At 35.5% G+C, this 22,419-nt stretch overlaps 2 protein-coding genes across 6 annotated transcripts; one reads left to right on the forward strand and one right to left on the reverse strand.

The window, feature by feature from the left end:
- Nucleotides 1-7,589: 7,589 nt before the first annotated feature.
- On the forward strand, nt 7,590-9,605 carry LOC103928614 (heavy metal-associated isoprenylated plant protein 3). The gene is made up of 5 exons (XM_018642880.2): nt 7,590-7,747; nt 7,853-8,036; nt 8,396-8,610; nt 8,722-8,809; nt 8,918-9,605. The coding sequence occupies exons 1-5, from the start codon at nt 7,739-7,741 to the stop codon at nt 9,316-9,318; spliced, it is 897 nt and encodes a 298-aa protein (XP_018498396.2). The 5' UTR covers nt 7,590-7,738; the 3' UTR covers nt 9,319-9,605.
- An 8,944-nt stretch (nt 9,606-18,549) lies between these two features.
- LOC103964830 lies at nt 18,550-21,405 on the reverse strand. 5 transcript variants are annotated; one of them, XM_048568939.1, is made up of 4 exons: nt 21,268-21,379; nt 19,979-20,398; nt 19,468-19,858; nt 18,550-19,393 (listed from the first exon to the last, which is right to left on the reverse strand). In XM_048568939.1, the coding sequence occupies exons 3-4, from the start codon at nt 19,841-19,843 to the stop codon at nt 19,368-19,370; spliced, it is 402 nt and encodes a 133-aa protein (XP_048424896.1). In that variant the 5' UTR covers nt 19,844-19,858; nt 19,979-20,398; nt 21,268-21,379; the 3' UTR covers nt 18,550-19,367. The 5 variants fall into 5 exon arrangements, with proteins under 5 accessions (XP_048424896.1, XP_048424898.1, XP_048424897.1 ...); XM_048568941.1 differs by having other exon boundaries at nt 19,961-20,398; XM_048568940.1 differs by having other exon boundaries at nt 19,951-20,398.
- Between the last annotated feature and the right edge of the window lie 1,014 nt (nt 21,406-22,419).

Genomic DNA, 22,419 nt, shown 5'->3' on the forward strand with positions numbered 1-22,419 from the left:
GTATAGGAGTAACTGAAAACTAGCTATTACCAGAATTTGTAACTAAACAGCTCCTCTTTATTCTATCATAATTTCTTGTAGAAATCTCCGAATTACAAGCTGTAAAAACCATGAGAAAGAAGACTTCCAAGGCTTTCCAACCATATATGGCCCATTTTCTAATTCTCTCTGAGCACTTCGGGGCAAAGCTCGCAAATTGGCTGTTCTACAAGGACCTTTTCTGGCGAATCTTGGGCCACTTGTGGGCTATGGTCTGGCCTTGGGCGAGTTAGGCTTCAAACTATCCATTCTAAGCTCTTAAAATATTCAAAATAAGATGATTTCTTCAAGCTCTTACTTTCATCCTGAAATACAATACAAACAACAAAATACCTTGTGATGCATAGAGATTTTAAGTCAAAAACCTAAGTAAAAGAGGACATAAAAGTATAACTTTATGCACTCAACAGTTTATCAGTGACAAGTTTGGTCATATAGCCAACTACTACAATAAAAAGAAGATTGTTCAACATGTAAATTATGATAATCATGTTAGTGAGATTGCAACCATGTTTTATGCTTGTAATGCTGCAACTATGAAAATAATTGAGGTTGCTTGGTATGCAGACAGTGATTGTAGTAACCACAATTATTGATTGGCATTGATAGAAACATGACTACCAAGGTCGAAATGGGAACATGACAACCTGTGGATGTAAAGGTTGACACTGATAAGAAGATGTGATGTTTGTACCTGGACTGAAAGAAAACTTGCACAGTATTGCACAAATGATGAAGCATGGTTATTTTCTAACTTTTGGAGACTACAAAGTTAAAATTTACGATGATAGGTCATTCTCTAATCTTGTTGAAAAGGTACCTAGCTATGAAAGCAAATGGAACGTTTCCTTTAAAACTGCAGCCTGGAATGTAGATTGCCTTGAAAAAATGTGAGTCAATCTACAATGATATGGTACATGAGATTTAGGCATTTGAATGTCAGGAGTTTGAAGTTGTTGCAAGAACATGAAATGGTACCAGGATTTCTTGAAATAAAAGTGACTAAGGGAGTTTGTGATGACTGAGCACTTGGAAAACACAACAGAGATGCATTTCCAAGGGAAACAATATGGAGATTTTTTCCCAGTAAAGCTAGTGCATTCAGATATTTGTGTGGTCCTATGCAAATACATACAAAGTCAGTTGTGAAAGTATTGGTATGGAAAGGTGGTTGATTGTGGCATAATGAAGTTGATTGGTATGGTATGGAAAGGTAGACATTATTGGTATGGTATGCAAAATGAAGTTGCAGAAAAAAGTTGTGAACACTAATGTCTACCTTTAGAACAGGTGTCCCACCAAAGATCTAAACAAGAAAACTTCATTGAGGACTATAGTGAAAAAAAAGCCTAGTATTAGATACTAAAAGTGTTTCGTTCTCTATGCTATTCTCACATCCAAGTCAAGAGAGACCCAAGCTTGAGGAAACAAGTAATAGATGTCTTTTCTTGGGTTATGGAACTTGTTAAAAAGGGTTATAGACTCTACAATTTGAAAAGTGAGAAGATTGTGATCTCTAGAGATGTGGTATTCAATGAAAATGCTTGTTGAGTTTGGAAGACAAACACTGATAGAAGTATCAATGTACTTATTCCAGGGGAAGCAAGAGAAGTTCATGAATATGAAGAAAATTCAATTGAACCAGAAGAAGTGCAAATTGCTCCTCAATCTCCATAAACTTCACAGAGAGTTGAAGAGCAAGGATCAAGTATATATGTAGTAAGTACTAGTCTACAGTTATTTTCTAAAAACAGGGGTTGGTATGTTAATAGGACGAAATCAGCAACTTGTGACAACATGTGGGCTTGGCAGTAGTACATCTCTCCTATGAAGTAGGGTGATCATACTCTTTGTCTTTCCCTTTAGTTTTATTAATAAATTATCAAACTTACAGTTACACCTGCACATCTAATGGCTATTGTGTATACTATTGCTTTACCACTTTTGTCATATAGACTTAACACTCCGGTGTGCCCTTCGAGCCTTTGGGGAAGTTGAGTTTTAATTGTGTTTACGTGCATGGTTTATCTTGGGAATTATTGTATTTGTAGGGAAGATTATGCCGATTTTTTAGTAGAATTGAGCCTGAAAATTTTGATTGTCACATATGAACTACTTTATTTATGGCTTCATCACCACACGGTGTCGGTCAACATAGTCTGATATAGAAAGCCTTTCATTCTAATACCAATAAAATCACTTAGTAAGAATATTTGGTCACCTGTAAAGACTATCGTTGGCTCATTTACCATGAAACCATTTATATACATAATGGACCCCAGTCCATTTAGATGGAAAAGAAACTAAAAGAAAGAATTTGGATTACAACAGTAGGGCTAATTAGTTGAAATGAACTACGAAACACTAGATGGAAAATTGAAATGGATTAGAAACAAATTATATGAAAATAATTGAAATGGATAGGAAATTAACCATACACACGGAACTGTTTGAAATTCCTGGTTTTCTTCTTTTTTCTTGTAAAATCTAATACTTATTCATGTATCAAATTTAGGAGCAAACAGTATATATATTTGGTCCAATCAAGTAGCAATTGAACTGTATTTATAAACATTAACTGAACTAATCTCACCCATTTCAGAATCAAATGAGAATGTAAACTGTCTACCGTTTATCAACTTTGAGGCATGATTCTTCGGTTTTGGTGAACCTAATTCCGCAACTAACAGAAGCTGAAATGGAAAATCCTGATATATATTCGAAACTAAAGCACATATGCATATGCATATTATATCTTAGGAAAACTAACGAAAAATTCAAAAAAAACTTTAATTTTAATGAAAAATGACAAATAAAAGTGTAGTGAATAGTAGCAGGAAAGGTAAAAACGTGATTTTTCATTAAAATACTATAATCATGTATAATTAATCAAGAGACAAATTAGTGAGTTTACAAGATATAATGATTATAGTATATTAGTATTCACCTGCACTGGCGCGCGCACACACATATGAATGTTATCAAGAGACAAATTAGCGGGTTTGTTTTTAATGAACCAAAATGGCATTCACCTGCACTGGCACCTGCACCTCTTGCTTGTTCCTCCTCTTCCTTCTGATTTCCATTTTCCTTCTTTTCCCTTATTCCTTTCCTCTTGTCTTTTTTGCTCTCATATATCTAAAACCCTTTCCATTCTCTGAAGCTTTGGTTTTAGGGTTTTTCAAGGAAGGAAGAAACATGAACGAGCACAAGTGCAGGTGCAAATGCAGATAAAAGCAACATTTTGGCATCTGCGCTGTGCTAGCTCCTTCCCTTTTACAAACTTTTTCAGAGGCTGCGATATTTTCTATCCGGTACAATGAGACTTCCCCAAGCAATACGAGGATTTATAAGCAGATATTGTCTGGAGAGAGAATGTATGCGTCCGTGCAGGGTTTTTATCTAAATCAAAATAATTATTAAAGCAGATATTGACACATATCGAATAACCATGAGTTGTGTAATTAGATTACATTATGTGACATTATGGGTGGGGTAACGATTTGATGCCCTCCATTATTTTGTTATTATCCAAAACAATGGATAGCAAGAGAGACAAACAGACAGAGATGCAGAGCTTCTCGAACGAGGATATTCGGATTCTCTTTGTGAGGACTTTAGAAATCTTCTAATTATGCTTCTTCATCGTATATCGTGCAATTAAAATCATTTTAAATTTTATATTTAAAATTGAATACAGATAATATTTGACGAAAACTGACTACATAATTTACGATGAACGAACACAATTAAAAGATCTCCTAAACCGTGAGGATTTGAAGAAGATCATCATTCGAGCTTTTGTAGCATGAATCCTCTACCTATGTATGTCCTATATTAACCGGGAAAGAGGACCACGTGATGCAAGCCCCCAAGCACGTGGGATTTGATGTACTGAGTAATTAGAGGTTGCCACGTGTCGTCCTGACCTTAAAAAAACAAGTGGATGTGGACAGTCACATGGCCTCTTGCTTTTTGCCTGGGCATCGAGGTGGACTGGTGAGTGAGGTACTGTGTGTTGTCCAACTACAAATCTCTCACAGTCTCACGTTTGGCCTTTGGATTAAACGACTATTCTGTGCTTTTCATGGCTTTTGGTATATCGTAGGGTCGACTAAACAAGGCCAAGCTAGCTAGGCGATCGCTGTGGACCCAAAACTCCATATTCTATCTGGCCCTTGCAATCAGACAGAGGTGGGATATGTATCTCCCAAATAGAGAGATATGCAGTGTTGTCGAGGGTACACTAAAGATTCCCATGTGCACAGGCAATGGCGAAGCTAGGAATAGTCAAGGGGAGGGGCAGAATGTAGACGACCAAATCATTGTAGATAGTAGATAATATTAATGTAGTTAATAATCAAGGTTCTAACAAATGTTAGATGTTAATCAGGAGGCGAATTAAGACTTAACGCCTAGACGAAGGTTTAATTGAATTTAAGTAAATTCATTATATACCATATAAACAAGTGTCTTACACCTTAAAAGGACTATACTTGTATTAGAGATTCAAATTTATTTTCTCCTATTTATTATTTAACATATAAAATACAAGAATATTAGAAATTTCGCTTTACTATTTTAATGACTATGATAGTATGAGATGAAAGGTATTACTAGAATAGATTATACATTTCTAACATATGTGTGATACTTTCTAATTTTTATAAAACGCTAACCATAGATTAATTAATAAAAAACAATAGTATGAAATCTTTTGATAATATTGACAAAAATTAAAAAATGAAGAAAAAAAATCAAAAGTGGCTTCCAGCTGTAGTTCCATTCGTAGCCACAACAAATCAAAAATGTGCGTTTCAAGTTAAATAGGAAGCCACCTTCTTCTTCCTCGCAACTCATTTGAACCGCCACTCCTGCAACAGTCATGGCTTCGGCTCGCACCGGAAATGCCCATATTTCGATTGAATCTTTGATATTCACTGATAATACTTGGGCTTCTTTTCCGACGAGAGGCGCAATAGTAGAACCAGAACCGGAGAGCAACAACATCAGAACCAATCGGGTTTTCCAGCAAGGGGAGGGGCTAAACCAATGCTCTAGTCGTGTTTTTCCGACAAGGGGAATGACGGCCGCCACTCCTCGCCCTCACGTGGCTTCGCCACTGTGCACAAGGGTGTGCCAAAACAAGGAGGGGGATTCTCTCCCCTCCTATCTCTTTCCCCTTCCCTCTCCTCCTATTTGAATGGTTACGGTTTAGCTACGTCAACATCTTATATTGATTTTTTTATAGAGACTAGCATTTGCCTATACGCTTTATGTGTATGAACACATTTTTTTAGAAAATAAGAAGGAGAAAATGAGAGATATAACGTGGGGGGGAGTGGAAGGTTTTTGTTTATGGGCTTTTTTTTTTTTTAATATTGAAGGTATTTTAACATAATCTGTAGGTGAGGTTTCAATAAAAATAGTAAAATTTGAACATGTGAAATTACATTATTGCCCAACAGTTTTTTTGTGTGATAGAAGACTAATTTGCCTTGTCACCCTCTTTTGGTTGATAAAGAGGGTTTCATTAATTAATAGAGATAATAAAACAAAAAACAACATGTGAGAGAAGGGAAGGAAAGAGGATGGAAATAGGATGGGAGAGAATCTTCCTTCCCAACACAAAGGATTTCTGTTGAGCTGCTTGAAGCTGAATTCTCCTAGCTCCTCGGCTCAGATGTGTTAACGTGTGCATTAGCAGCCCAGCTCAATTGGTTTCTTAGTTGACTTTGTAATAGGGTTTCCAATGATTGCATAATTACCATGTAGTCTCTTGTAAATCATATATATATATATTTGCCTCCATAATGGAGTAGAATAATATGCAAAATTCCCAAATATTTAGCATGGTATCGAGAGCAGGACGATTCTAGGATTTATTTACATATATCCATCTGCTCTGTTTACTTGTTGGGCCGATCTAGCTAAGTCTGATAATTTTTGGGCCAAGGGTGGTCTTACACATTTCACACATACCTCTTATGAAAAACGTTGTGAATTCAAATGGCAGTGTTATCCACGTACTCATTTTTTACTTCACGCACATTTTTTGGTAATTTTTGTCATTTGATTTTCTTCAACTCGTTTAATTTGATGGCCGGAAATTGAGAGGGGTGTGTGGATAGCACCACACAATTCACATACAATGCAAAACAAGTGACCCTCTATCACAATGGTAAGAGAAATGTTGCCCTTACACCACGGCGTGAGTTGAAACCAAGTTGGCTCCGTAATCTAACATCTAATCTAAAATATATTATTAGACGAAAAATAAAATAAACAATGCAAAGGCCTTCACATGGAGAAATTTCTTTACATATCCCTCATAAAATTGATAGTTGTTGGCATTTCTAATTATTATGATACATAATGTATAACAAGTGCATAACTTTTTTTAATTTATTTAATTAATTAATTAATTAATTTTTATTTTTACAAATGACAAGATAGTTCATGCTAAAATCATTTAAACTACAAGATGGAGGATTTGGACACGAAAGCTCAATGCAAAAACGAACGCACCAAACTACGAAGGATGTGTTAAAATTATGAAATTTTTTAATATAACAGTCGCATGGTGACCAAATTACTTATCAACGTGATTATTCTTGGAAAATATTCGGTGAAACACATTCCTAATTGGAATTTAGCAGGAGGAGGTAGGTGGGGGTGTGGAAAAATTTGGAAAAGTCCTCTCGAATGATTTTTATGGTCCACAAATGCTTAAGACCAAGAGAAAAGCAGCCAAAAATAAAACTTCTTAGCGAGTTGATACTACGATCTAGTAATATTTATCTTTCTTTGTAAGTGAGAAAATTTATATTTGATTCTCAACAATGGCATATTTGAATTACATTATTATTAATCTATTATGAGGGTTAGTTCACCCCCTCCTCTTTAGTGTAAATAGTATCGTTTGTTAAAAAGGATGTGATATCCACACATTCCATTTTACTTCTCACATATTTTTTTAATTTTCGGCCGTCGGATCGAATGAATTGAAGAAAATCAACGGACAGAAATTATTAAGGAATGTGTAAGAAATAAAATAGGATGTGTGAATAGCACATCTTTGTTAAAAAAAAATTAAAAAAAAAATAAACCCCACAGAAGACCAAAAGTCTATGGGGCTATGGGCTGTTTCCACACAATCCCTGACTGCGCACCTCCAAAACCCACCTCAACTTCACCAAAATTACAGGGAAGTTTCATTCCTTGGTCGCCACGCGTAAAACGAAACCCAACTCACATGCCCACAAGCCTGAAGCACATGACATGTACGTGAAAATAGAGAAAATTTTAATTATGACGGGAAGACAAGTGGTATATCATTTATTTTAATAGGAATGGTGAGAAATTTTATTTTTTAACTTATTAACATTTTAACGCACATAGCCCATCATTTGCATAATGATACGTGGTGGACCACTCCAGTGTATCGGTCACATTGAAAAATCTCTCGTGGAAATGCCTCAATGACATTGACATCCATGCATATATACATGCACATCATACATACAAATACCGTCCATCCTACAACTGACGCGCAACTCTCTCTGCCTTTAAATACCCACTACCCTCCCCACCCTCTCACACTTACAACTTCTGCTTGCTCTCTCCCACTCATCAATTTCTGAAAAACCAGAGAGAAAAAAAATAACCGACTAATTTCTCAGAGGAAAACCAACCCACCATGGCCAAGGTCGCACTCCATTCCTCTCTCTCCCCCCCTATCTCTCTCTCTATGCTTTTGGGTTTTGTGGTATTTTGATTAATGGGTTTGTGTTTTGTTCTTGGATTAATGCAGAAGAAGAACGGCGGCGGCAACAACAATGCCGGCGACAACGCGGCCAGCAACGAGGGTGGTGAGAAGAAGAAGGGCGACGGAGGTGAGAAGAAGGAGGAAACCCCCATCACTGTCATCCTCAAGGTTGACATGCACTGTGAGGGCTGCGCTACTAAGATTGTCAAATGCGTCAAATCTTTTGGAGGTACATAAGAAATCCTTCAAAACCCATGCCTCACATTTCCTTCAAATTCCAGATTTCCATTTATTTTTTACACGATTTCCTCCAAATTTTTCACAGAAATGTTCATTTACTGCTTTCTGCGTCTGGGTTTTTATTTTTTACTTCCCACAAATTTCAGATTCACTCGTCAAAACCCATTTTCTCTGTTTTGATTTTTTTTTCTGGGTTTTTGGGTTTAATCCAGATTTTATTTTTTTTTCAAAAAAAATCCGAAGAAATTTGATTCCGAATATGCTCTGTTTCCTGCTTTAAGGGTTAGTCCAAAGTTCAGATTTGAACAAATTTTTTGATTTTTTTGTAACGGTGTCGTTTGGTTACAGACGTGGAGACAGTGAAGTCAGAGAGCGAGGCGAACAAGCTGACGGTGGTCGGGAAAGTGGACCCCACCAAACTCCGGGACAAGGTCGCCGCCAAGACCAAGAAGAAGGTCGACCTTGTCTCCCCCCAGCCAAAAAAGGACACCAATAAAGACGACGGCGGCGACGCCAAGAAAAAGCAGCCGGAGAAATCCAACGACGACAAAAAACCCAAAGAGGTACGTGCGTACTGCGCACTGGAGCACTACGCCCTGTTAACGTGCGCCTGCCTAAATATTTTCAATGATTAAATTTTTTAATTAAATGGGTTTGTATATGGGTGCGTGCAGCCTCCGGTGACGACGGCGGTTCTGAAGCTGAACCTCCACTGCCAGGGATGCATCAAGAAGATCCACAAGATTGTCACCAAGACTAAAGGTGACATTATCCTTCCACACTAACTAACTGCTACTTTGTTTTCTAAACGCCGCGGTTTTGTGACGGTGAATGTTTTGGTTTGGATTTTTAACGTGGGTGACGCGGCAGGGTACAACGACATGAGCGTCGACAAGGAGAAGGAGCTGGTGACAGTGAAGGGCTCGATGGACATGAAGGTGTTGGCGGAGAGCTTGAAGGAGAAGCTGAAGAGGTCGGTCGACATTGTCCCGCCGAAGAAAGAGAAGGAGAAGGGCGACAATGGCGGCGGTGGCGGCGGAGATAAGAAGAAAAAGGAGGGGGACGAAGGAATTGGTGGTGGGAAGCTTGAGGGAAACAAGATGGATTTTCCAGCGGGTCAGACCGGGTACTGGCAGCAGATTCCATACGAGATGGCATACGGGCCTGGATACGGAGCACCCGGAAACCCGATTCCGCCTCCACCGATGTACATGGGCTACCCGCCAGAGATGTTCAGCGATGAGAACCCTAATGCCTGCTCAATTATGTGAAGAAAATGCTGAATTAAGAAGCGATTAGAGTTTAATCAGAAGTTGATACGATGAAGAAGAAAGGGGAAGTGTAAATAAGTGAATAGACAGGGGTAGATACATGAGAGAAATTTTGGTGGGTCGGGTTCGTCTCTGAACCGGGTTGGCTAATAGAAAATAGAATATGCTACTTTTGGGTTCCCTTCCGATGTTAATTTTGGAACGCTACGATTTGTTTTCTTGTTATTAACCTACGGTTGTGATCTGATTTATTGATGCTAATGTTACTATGTTGGTTACAATTTCAAGTATTTACTCTTTGGAAATGTTGTTTGGAATTTGAAAAATCAAATGTTAGGACTATTTAGATATCAAATATCAAATTTTCTATACAGTAAATACTTTTAATATTTTTACTTAGAGGTTGGGAAACATAGTCACTTGAGGTCCCTCGAGCAATGCTTAAACTCTTCTCGTGTAAGATTTTATCTCAGGAGTCGGATTTTGAGCTTGTTTGAAACTACTTTTATAAAAAACATTTATGCTTAGGAGTATTTTCAATAAAAGCACTTCTATTAAAAACATGTTGAACTTTTAAAAAAGTTTCAAGTAATTTTAAAAATACTTTAAAACTGACACCCTGTTTTCTCGAGGTTAATAATTCTCGAAGTTGAGATAACGGCAACAATTGAATACTTCTCAAAAACGAATTTGGCTGCTTGTTTTGTTTTGTTTTTTTTTTTTTTTTGACACACAGTGTGGGCATTGTGTGTGTCCAAGTGGATTTGCTGGTGCAGTTTAATTATAAATAAAGTGGTATTAGCAGTTAACCACTCTGCACCCGGTGAGATCGAAGCACTAAAAAAGGGAAGAAAATGTTGGTAGTGTGCGGTTTGGTTTAGTGATATACAACCACTTGATCTAGAAGATGCTTAATTTCGAAATCTTAATATAAAATTAGCTTAATCCTAATTATAATATATAGTGTTTTTTTGATTGTTGAATATTCTATTTATAGTTGGGAGGACGAAGATGTGAACACATTGGTTTAACATTATTTATCACTTTGTTAAGGCATTGTATTCTTAATTTGTTAGGGTTTTTAGTTATAACAAACAATGAATTTGGTCCTATGCAACATCCCCAGCATAATTTTAGGAGATGAATAGGGTGTACAACTTTCTTTGTATACATCCCACATGTGCACCTAAGTCATCCCTCCTAATTATTTTTAGTTGTATGTTTACGTGCTTGGAATCGAAACTAAACATAAACTGCCAACGAGGGTTGGTTCAATGGTAAGAGTGTGCTTGTGGTTAACCTTTTATCTAAGTTCGATCTTCGCTGCCAACAGCTCTCGTTGGCACGAAATTTGTGAATTTTTATGTAAATTCATACTACTGACAGTTATTAAGTATGTACCATGCGTAAGTCTTTTTGTCTTGAGATTGCGGTACCACGTGTAAATTCATTTGAAATTTGTATATTTGTTTATTGAGCTGAATTATCAATAAATCAGCACTTAAACAGTATGTGGGCACTCATTCTTTTCTTAATTAAATATGTAAACAATGTCTCAATTGACAATATTGTAACCGTGGAGCAGAAGTTGTAGGTTTCAGTGGGCGTACGACGATACTGTCACAACATTCCTGCGTCCAATTAATGTCGTCCAATTTTGCCTATTTCCAAAGCAGAAGTGCGACTGTGCGAGTGGGACTGGCTCTGTCGATACCATAGACACAATTCACTGTGAGTCTGTGACTATGAGCAGTACCGTGGGAGGGAGGCTGCACAGCACAATAATTGTTCATCAATTTCAAGTTCGAAATTTGAGAGGGTAACGACTCAATTATTCCTTTCTTTTCTTTTTTTTTCTTCTTTCTTTTTTTGGACCCAAGAAGAAATAGTTAAATGATTAGTATAAGGTTTGATTGGGTTCGGGTTGGATTTTAAATTGCAACAGAACTAATGTTAATACTATAGTTTAGTTTAGTTTGTTGTTGGCACTAAATCTAATAGCATAAGCAAATCAAACCAAACTAATTATTTAGTGACCGATTCGGTTCGTAATTTCTCTGTAACAAATCAAACCAAAGTTTATATTGTAAATTGATAATTAGTGGAGGAAACTTCTTATTCTTGAAAATCAAAATATTTCGAAGAGGAATTTGATCTCAAATTAGAATGGTTACGGGAATTTAGTTCTTAGTAGAAGATAAAGACTATCAATGTATAAGTTTGAACATACTAGTAAAAAGGTGATAAACATTAAGAAAATATCAAGTATTACAAAATATATCCGATTTAATTGTATATCTGGCTTTTTTTTTTTTGAAACACTTGTATATTTGGCTTTTAAATGAGTTAAATCAAACCAAACTAATTACAATTACATTGACTTCAGTTCAAAATTATATTGTTATATCGTGAAAACTGAATCAACTTATTCACATTAGTTTTCGCATCTTATAATTCTTATTGCATTTCATTAAAGGTTTCATATAAGTTTTTTTTTTAAAAAAAAAAACCTATCCAAAAAGCGTTTAAGTTTTTACTAAACAGTTAAACGTGTTTACAATAAAAGCATTTTAATCGTAAACATGAAATGGTACATACAAAATTATTTGATGGGATTGTGAACGACCATGAGAGTCAATTCACGAGCCTGATTGTGCAAGAAGGAATCTCGGGAACGAATTAAAACAAGCCTTACTTTCTCAGTTTTCAGCCAAGCAAATTATCTATAGCCAACGGGCGTGTTTGTCCAGAATCCAATATCCTTGTCAGATTTTCTTTGTGAGGATTCCAGAGATCTGTGAATCATATCTGTTCATCGTACATCGTGCGGTTAGAAATTATTTTAAATATTTTTATTTAAAATTAAATACAAATAGTACTTGACAAAAACTGACCACATGATATACGATGAATTCATAATTCTTACCAAAAGAAACCGGAGAGAATCCTGTTGGGTTTGTCTATATGTGATGCGTCCCATTAGGCGTCGCTTGCCTGCGACTGAGCTGGCTGGACTTTCGTGCGGGAGAACATACAAAGTCTGAGAAAAGTGCCTTCACCCTCCCTAGTCCCTCCTCCCCTGCTGGGCTGTGTCCTATATAGTACCTCCGTATAGGACCAGGTCATTCGCCATACACCATGAGCCATGGGATAATCGACATTTCCTCGTAGGTACGTACGTCCGTGGTGATAGGTTATGAGTGGTTTTTTATTTTGTCAGGCACACGATTTCGGTATATTAAATATAATAACATAATTAGTTAAAAAAATTTCAAGTTTTCAACTAATTTTATTATTACATTTAATTCACTGAGCCGCGTTTCCAGTACATTAATTTTTTTTTTCTTCGTAAATTACCCTTTAAATCCAGTGGGGAGGGCTCTAGAAACACAATCGGACGCCCACACACAAAACAAAATCAAATTAATTTTGTTTTGGACTAAGTTAATTACTCTTACAACCCAAACTCACCCACAAAGCATGCCCTCTTTTTGCTCCAAAAGAAAGTTAGCCACCCTTTTTTGTTTTTCCCTTATTTTTCACTCTTTCCCTCTCCCTTCAAAGTTATAAAGTTACAACGTACAACTAAAGGTTGAAGCTACACCAAGCACTTACCCAGAAAGGAAAAAGACTGAATTCTCAAATACCTAGGCCAATAATAAAGATTTCTTTTCATAGAAAATTGTGTAAATTATAGCCAAAATTAATTATTAACCGCGTGATCAACTGATAATTAATAATTAACTCATCTAAAGGGGGTGTGCAAGGATCATGTTTTGGTCAAAATTCTCAACTTTTTTTCTTTTGATGTCTATTTTAACTAAGGATTGAATAAATTTGTTTTTTGGTTTCTTGCGTCTTTTTTTGGTGGATTCAGTTTTTTACATCTACATGCTTTCGACTCTTTGTGGCTGAAAAGTTCGATACCAAATATTATAAGAGACTAACCTATTTTATATTTATGAACTAACTCAAAATTCTCACCCCTTGGTTAAATATATTAATTTCGTATTCAACATAGAAATTATAAACGACATTAAATAGGAATTCTTGATTAAATTATACTCATAAGAAAAATCATAAATTGAGTTCAAGGCACACTCAAGTTAATGTGATTATTAAGCTAGTATTAATAATCACATTTGCTAATTACTATCTCAGCTAGTATTAATAACTTCAATTACAAAATGAGCCTCGAAAAAAGACACTTCATATGAGATCACGAGGTCCCTCGAACCAAACTGTATATAAAAGTATAAACTGAAAACCAAACTTAGCTAAGCGGGTGAGCGACACAGTTACAAAACGTAGGGATATGATCGAAGGATATTTCATACCATTCTTGCAAGTGTAAATTAAGGAGACACACGAGCTTGCATTACAAGGTCATGTGGTGTGCGGTCCATCATGAGTCACGACCCTGCAAAAATTCTTAAAAGGACGACTGGAATATTCATATTCATGGGTTATGTGTCATGCAACATACTACATCATGCATCCACCATGCCATGGCCATGTCAAGTGACAACGATGCCCACGGTTTTTGTCTGCCTCTGAGAAAGAGACGAACTTTCGCGAAAGCTAGGTGGGCTAAAGGGGATACTAGGAGAAAAAGGAAAGAGATGGCCCCTGTTATTATAACTTTAAAAATTGGTCCCTGTTTGTAATCGTTTGATCAAATTTCTATAGTCCGGATCTCCATACTTGATGGATTAGGAAGAAGGAATTCAGAGAGCATCAAAATTAATTTTGCCAACATTATTGTGATTGCTACCAATTTTAAATTTTCTTTCATGAATTAACATATTATCTATTATTCATTATGACCTAGTCCATTTTTAAGAATCATCTCAATTTTAATTCTGTCACTAATTATTACGGTCTAATGGTATTCATCTTCACTTGAAAGTGAGAGGTTTTAGGTTCGAATCTCGTGAATGGCGAATTCGATACCAAATTAGGCTGTCCATTGTGGTTTAGCCGAACTCCATCTCATCTTAGTGTAAAAATATTGATGTACTAAAAAACCTTAGTGTAAAAATATTGATGTACCAAAAAATCTCAATTTTAGTTCTTAATTTTTTTTTTAAATTGATATTTGTTTGGTAATTATTTTAATTTTTATTTAAAAAAATGAAAAACTTAAACCAGAATTTAAAAACACCAAACGGTAAATCTAAAGGTAATTACCAAATGATTTTTTAGTTTTCAGAAAATAAAAAAGTGAAAATAAAAACTACAACAAGAAATGCCAAGACGAGCCTTATGTATGGGTTAACGGACTAGAGCAACAAAGTTTTTTATATATGTGAGGTATTATACAAGTTTTAAAAGTTTTACAAGTTTGAGACTAATTTGATAACGATTCAAGATTTTGAATAATTTTATGTAATTTATTATTTTACATCAAAGAGTAATGCTGAGTAGAAAGCCAAATATATAATTGAAGGAAATACAGTATGAGAATTAATTGTATGAATAATCTACCTAGGCAACAACCTCACAAGTAGTCAACTTCAAGGAGAAAATATTTTCTTGTATGTATGCATACTAGTATTTAAAAAATAAAAATAAAGTTAAAGAAATGGAAGTGTAGTGCCTTTTTTTTCCCCTTTTTTTTTTACTTCCATTTTTGTATTATTCAAAATATACCGAGTATATAATTTAATTATATTATTTTGGGGGTGTTGAGATTCCAGTTTCCAAATGCATGTGATCAAAGGGTTCCCTTTTGATAATTGGAATCTTCTTTCTTTGACGCGATCAAGCGTGAGCTCAAACCCATGTGTGAGAGTGAGTATTTTGTAGGCCGTGTTAAAATTCAAAAGTAATGTTAGGAAGACTAAATTTGCAAATTAAATGATGTATCACCAACATGATATGAGTACGTTTATCAATGTTTAAGTAATAATTCAATCATTCACTTCCATGTCATTTAATTTACAAAATTTAGTCTGCAAATTTAGTTTCTATAGCATTATTCATACTCAAAAGGTTAAAGGTTGATGAAATAAAAGATGACCAATTGCAATGGAGAAGTCTCTTTCACTATCATGGTGTGTTTGGAGAAAGATTTAGGCTTTGTTTAAAAGTGTTTTTAAATGATGAAGCTTTTGGTGAAAATGTTTGGAATCAATTATTAGTAAAAGGTTTTTTTAGCCAAAATGATCCCTGATATTTGCATAATTTCTCATAGAAGTGGTTCCCAAGTTTGTTCACCATCAATTATTTTGATCTTTTTGTGAAAATTTTTGTTAAATAAGGACCAAGCTGACAAAAATATCCTAAATTTAATAAGCAATGTGCCAAAATGATTTGGCAAAAGTTGAGGGTGTTTTTGTCATTTTATCCTTATTTAATAGAGATTTTTCACATAATGACCAAAATGATTGATAGTGGACAAACTTAGAGATAACTTCTATTAATTTCAAATCTCAGAGACCAAAGTGAGAAATTATGTCAATCTCAATGACCATTTTTGATAAAATGCAAGTGGATCTTGGAAAAACACTTGAAGTGCTTTATGCAAAAAACACAAGTTGCAGAAAGCACTTCCAGTGCTTTTAGAACCTAAAAACTTTTTCTTCAAAAACGCTTTCAATCATTTTAAAAGTACTTTTAAACAAACTCATATATAGCATATGCCAAGGCCAAAGGCATGCAGCTATTCAAGTGCTCCATGCAGCTATGCAAGCACTCTTTCTTCTTATTTCTACAAATGTTAGAACATATAGATAAATTACACTGGGTAAATTTATTACATCTTTTTAGAGACGTGGCAAGTGAATATCTGAATGCCAAGTATGGCTCATAACAGTCTATCATCCGGCGGATAGAACGATACTTTTGCCGTATGAAGAGTTAATTTGCCAAGCCAAAATTTTCACTTTTTGGGAAATCCCGCCGATTAATATGTTTTTTGGTAAAATTTGAAAATGTACTCATCAGATAGGATTCAATTTTATAAAGCGAAACAACCTTTTGGTTAAGTTTTTCAGTTGGTTATTGGGTTTTTAACTGAGAAATGGATTGTCTACCCTCCTATTTTCATATTCTCTTCATGCCTTCATGTGATGTATGATTACGGTTAAGTAATGTCAACATTTTATATTAATTTTTTTTTATAAAAATAATAAAATAAAAAGTAATAAGAATATAAAATATTTACGTGGCTTAATTGTGACCACATAAACAAAAAGCTATGAAAAAAGTATGGAAATTGGAACGCAGACAATCCATCTCCTTTTAACTGATGTTTTAAAAGGAGTCTTATGTCTTGTAATTTGGGTGAATTCGATTGGACATTATAAAAGTTTAAGTTTTGGTTAGAATTGCGATGCAAATAATTTATTGTTTTTTAATTGCTGAGAACACCTAAAAGCAGGTTGAATTTTCATTGGTTGGATCAATTACCAATCAAATGTTTGAGCAAATTGGGAAAGGCATTGTAGATAAAGGAAAGGGATCCGGGGATGATTATTTTCTCAAGGATCTTAGGAATCTCGTGATCGTGATCGTTAATCTTATATCACGCAGTCAGTTTTCGTTAAGAACTATTTATATTTAATTTTAAATTTTAAATTTTAAAATAATTTTTGACCGTCCAATGTACGATGAACGATTATGATCACGGAATCCTTAGGATTCATAGGAAAATAATCCGGCGAGGATCCTTTTCCGTGGATAAATATTCAGTTTATCAATGGAATCATGCATACGTTGCTCATGATGATGAAGGGTTGAGGGCAAAGAAACTCCCAAAAGTTAGCCACATGCATGCAAAAAAGAAAAGCAAAATGACCTTCATCATTTCGTCACCATCAAAACTTTATCAACAATACTTGACTATTCAAGGATGAGCAGCTACTCAAAGTTCTTCGTATTTGAATCACAGAGTTTTGTGCTTATGATCATAACTGTTCATATTATGAATCATTTTGTAAATATCATCTCTGCAAAAAAGAAATGAATTAAAACTAAAGTTGTTTAGTCAATCTATTGTAGCAAATACAATTGACGGTTCATATTGCTTTTACCAATTCTGTTAATCTGTTTTTATACAGTTCGATGATTAAATGACCTTAGTTTTAATTTATTTATTGTTTAACCTTGTGAACGTTGACCGAGCTGAGAAGAAGCACTAGCAGTTCTTGTCAAATAACCGATTTATGAACCGTTCTAATCATAACACGAAGTTCTATGAATCAACAATGAACAATTTTGAGTGGGAACTCTTACTCATCTTTGAGTAGTCAAGTATTATTCAAACTTTATTAACCACGTTTATAATTACATAAATAGTGCTCAAATTTTGACATCTTTTATTTTTTTACGCAATCCTTCGAAAATCCTCATCTCTGTAAAGAATTAACTAATTCTAAGATCGTTTAGTCATCCAACAATTATCTAATAAACAAACAAATTGTGTTCCTCACTTAAACCCTAAATTTTAACAAGGTTAATCGAACACTTAAAAAAATTTCTAATTGAGTTATATTTTACAACATTGATCTTTTTTAAAATGACTTGAAAAATAAAGAGTTTTTATCGTCAAACAACATTACAGGAAAATAAAAAAGGCAAGAAAACTTGAATACGAAGGTAAGCTGGATCATCACATCATTTTAAAGACAGAACGTAGGCTTAAAGAATATACTAGCTCTTTGTACATAATTTAGGGTATATGGATATGTGCATAATAACTTGTTCTAGGGTCTGTGAATGAAATGTGAACCACCTCATCGGAACGCCGGAGGGGCACGGCAGACCGTCTCTGGATAGAGCATGGACCAAAGAAACTAGCAACCACATCTCCTGCCTGATTCGCTTCTTGACACAGCGGAAGTTATAGGTTAGGGATCATGAACGGTCACCATTAGATAGAATTCTAGAATGCCGGCAATTGTGAGAGAAACTTGTTTTTTGAATTCTTACTGAATGAAAGATGATAAATTACAACCCTAAATGTTGTTTAAATAGTCTTAACAAACCCGAACTCCAAAAGGAAATAAATTAAACAAATAACAAAATATAAAAAAGATTCTAAAATATTAAAACCCGAATTAAACACGTTAAACGACATAATTAGCCCAAACTTCGACTGGGCTCGTTGAAAATCAACGAGTCTTGTAGGCCTCGTCGTTTTCTTGAATCCATATGTTACAGGCCCAAAACCGACACGCCAACCTGAAAATTCCAAAGCATTCATTTTCGGGGTATGGGCAAATAATATTTTAACAACTGAATTATTATTTCTCCAATCACTTTTCTTAATTAAATGTCACTTCCTTCTTTCAACTCTTCCGCATCTAAAATAACACCAACTCGGTTCTCCGTCACTTCTCTCGGGACCCAGTTCCATAAAATGGAATGGAGACTCGATGAGGAGAGGCGCCAATTGGGTCCTTTGGGAGGATCACGGATTAAATGATGAGAACTTGGGAGTCAGACTCGCAAATAATATCAAAAGACTGATTTTCAATAGCAAGGGAGACAGCCATAACCGCTGCTCGAGCTTCAGCTCTAAGCGGGGAGGAGACACGACAACATGAAGTTCTGCCTGCGATCACAATTTCATGGGTGTCTCTGGCAATTGCACCAATGCCAGCCTTGCTAGACGTCGACATTCAGCTACAATCAAAGTTAATTTTCACTATACCAGATGGCAGGGCGACCCACGAACTTTTATCTCGAACATGGCCACTCCGGGCTGCCGTGGAGAATGAAGAGAGACTCTCTCGGAATTGAAGTTGAACAGGGAGAGAAGGGGACTCGTGGTTCCGATCAGAGCACACTCTCTCGGCCAACATCGGATTCTCACCAGAGACATCGACTGACTTAGAACCTCAACTTGATTTGTACGGCGAGGGATACTCAGGTCTGGCATGAGATAACTTTGGTGGAGGCAACTAGGAATTTCCTAGCATACCTCTACACCGCTCTAACCACTTCGATAGGGGAAACATAAGTAGTAGAAGAGTTCAAAAGAAGAAAGCGGTTCACTGTACAAAACAAGGATACATACTCCTGTATTTGCGGATTCTATACAATCAGCGCAAATCCTTCCTTTCTGTCACTAACAACTAGACGTAAACATTCAGCATATAGACACACACAAGGAATGCAAACAAGCGAATTCTTATTACTTACTTGGCTGAGAAGTATTTTCATCACTACCGTCAAGAATGAGTTTGACTCCATTGTCCTTAAGAGCATTGACAATAGCCCAAATCTTGGTGCGGTTCTTAAAACCCTTTTTCTCAACTTCGTTATTTACATTGACATGAATCCCTTGTCCCTGTCCCTCGTCAAGACCTTCCACCTTGAGTCGCCTAGCCAACACATCTCCAACAACTGCCGCTGCCTTTGCGTTGCAAGACCTTCCACATTCGAGTGAGCCCTTGATTGAATGTTCAACTGTAGATGCTGACACAACAATCCGACCATTATTTCTGTCCACTACGTTTGCTGTAATGTACTTCAGTGATATGAACAGCCGTAGCACATATCGCTTCACAACCGTCATTCTGGGGCAGTCCTGCTGTTTTTCGTTTAATAAAAGCAATTTCAACATTAGCAAAAGAATATTAGATATGGAACCATATATACACGGAGAAGAATTGGAAGACTAACAGTTATGTACCAAAGAAAAATACTAAACTCTTTGGTCGTTAATTCTCTTCAAGGGGAGTAGAGAGATACTCTCAATTATCACCCACAGCCACTGGTTAAGTTCTAACCCAGTTCATTTAAGCAGCTAACAACATGTTGACAACGCACTTGAATCAAACTCGTTGCACCTTCAACCCACTATTTATCAAACATGTAGAACCAGAGACTAATTGCTTCTACGCTTTTAAATAATATCAAACAAATTCCTTCAAATACATACTGCTAACATCGTGTAGGCCTGTCTTCCAGGTTCCGAAAATTATCAGTTCAAATGCATCTTAATAGAAAGTCGGTAGCATTTTGAGTCACACTTGGGCACACAAATTTAATTTGACTCACTCCCACCTAGAAAACCATCTGAGAAACAGAAACCTTGAGAGGATTGTGCATACTCTAGTTGCTCCCCCGCCTCAACAGCATCACACAAACACTGCTTTATTAGTCCTTAGTGGTTGTAAGACTAGTTTTTTCAGCAGGCTGATGATTGTAGAAAGGGAAATCCAACACTATCAGTTACTTTAGAGTTCCCCTTCTCCACAAAGTGAAGGAGAAAAAGAATCGAACACTGTCATCAAAACATAAACATATTTGATTCGACTCAACTCACAACACAATGATAGAAATATCTGATTAGTTTGGCCGTAGCTTGAACCCGAAGTAACACATGATTTTAAATTGAGCTTCTTTAACACTAGTACTAACGGTAAGAAACACCAAACCAAGACTAACGCGTGATTTAAGTTATAGCATTATTAAGTTGTTACAGAAAGAAGAAAGCTACAAAATTGCAGGAAACACATAAACCAGATGCAAGAACAACAACCCATCTTATGCTCTATTAGGCCGTCATTTGGTGTTTGGGACTGGAGTGGATTGGATAACTCGGTAAATTCAATTGAACGTTGAAGAAGGGAGAAGTAGGTTGCCATCCACTAATTCATTGAACATCGATTGAATTTACGGAGTTATCCAATCCCTTCCAATCCTAAACACCAAATGAGGGCTTAATAGGCAAGCTTCAATCAAGGACAACTAAAATTAAAAGTAACCCTTTCGTATGAAGAACCCATTGTTTGCCTAATCCTGTATTATTACTTGTTTATGAAGTGGAGGCAATAAAAACAAATTCACAACATGAAATAATTAATCATACAAATCCATTCTTGAAACATGATTAAACTTTTCTATTCATTCTAAAGGAACAAATATGAACAGACAATAGAGAGAGAGCGAGAGAGAGAGAGAGAGAAAGAGAGACAGAGAGAGCAGTTCATGTACCTGTCGGGAACAAAGATGAAAGCTTGGCCGTGTGGAAGCGTAGGAGTGAGTGTCACCGTGATAGCCGAACCAGGAAAGGAGGAGGAGGAAAGCCAACGGGTGGGCTGGTGTGGGTAGCGGGCTCTTGCAGGGCTCTGGTGGTTACTGGGCTACCGCGTTCAATTTTGACAAGTAATGGACACCCAAATATTGTCTTTGGAGCCCAAACTCTCCTTGGTCTAAAATTCAAAAAAAGTTGCAAACGGCGATATTTTAAATAGAAAACTTCATTCTAAGCCTTGACGAAGATGACTTTTAGACTAAAATCATGAGTAAGATCGAAATATAATTTTAGTCCATTGATACATTAATAACCTCATTTATTAACTACATTTTCATTTTTTAATTATTTTTCTTTTTCTTCCTATTTTAATGTATTAATTTTATTTCATTATAATTATAATCATTTCATTTATCGTAATATGTTTTGTTGTAAACATTTAGATAAAATAATTTTTGTTATACAATATATTTCAATGTACTTTGTCTTCTTCATTTAGGTACATTACATTCATTATAATACATTTTGGTGCATACATTTAGGTACACACATTTTGGTACATACATTTCGATACAAACATTAAGGTACATTAATTCAATATAATACATTTCAGTGCATACATTTAAGTACACACATTTAGGTGCATTAATTTAATATAATACATTTCGGTGCATATATTTCAGTACGTACATTTTGGTACTAACATTTAAATACATTATTTTAATAGAATACATTTCGGTACATACACATTCTTTCAAGTTTGAAGAATGTTAAATAAAATTAATAAATTTAAAAAAACTTTTTTTTTTTGTCAAAAAATAAATTTAAATTTGTATATTAATAAATTTAAATATTTAATGGGAGATATTAAATCAAATGCACATTAATTATTTTGAATTAAGGACACATCAAGAGACTATAATCAATATGTAATTTAGCATCAGGTTTATTTTAAAATTCAATCTTCTTGAAGGATTAAAGTTAAAAGACCCCTATTTTAAACTATCTAATCCACGAAGAGGATATGATTCAAAAAAATCTTAGCATTAAACAAAAGTGAAAAGAGCAGACACACAATCACCTTAATCAACTAACTTAACCTACACATGCTT

This window comes from the organism of the source record quoted next, unplaced genomic scaffold (genome assembly GCF_019419815.1).
Source record: "Pyrus x bretschneideri cultivar Hongxiangsu unplaced genomic scaffold, Pyrus_bretschneideri_v1 Contig5, whole genome shotgun sequence".
NCBI lineage: Eukaryota > Viridiplantae > Streptophyta > Magnoliopsida > Rosales > Rosaceae > Pyrus > Pyrus x bretschneideri.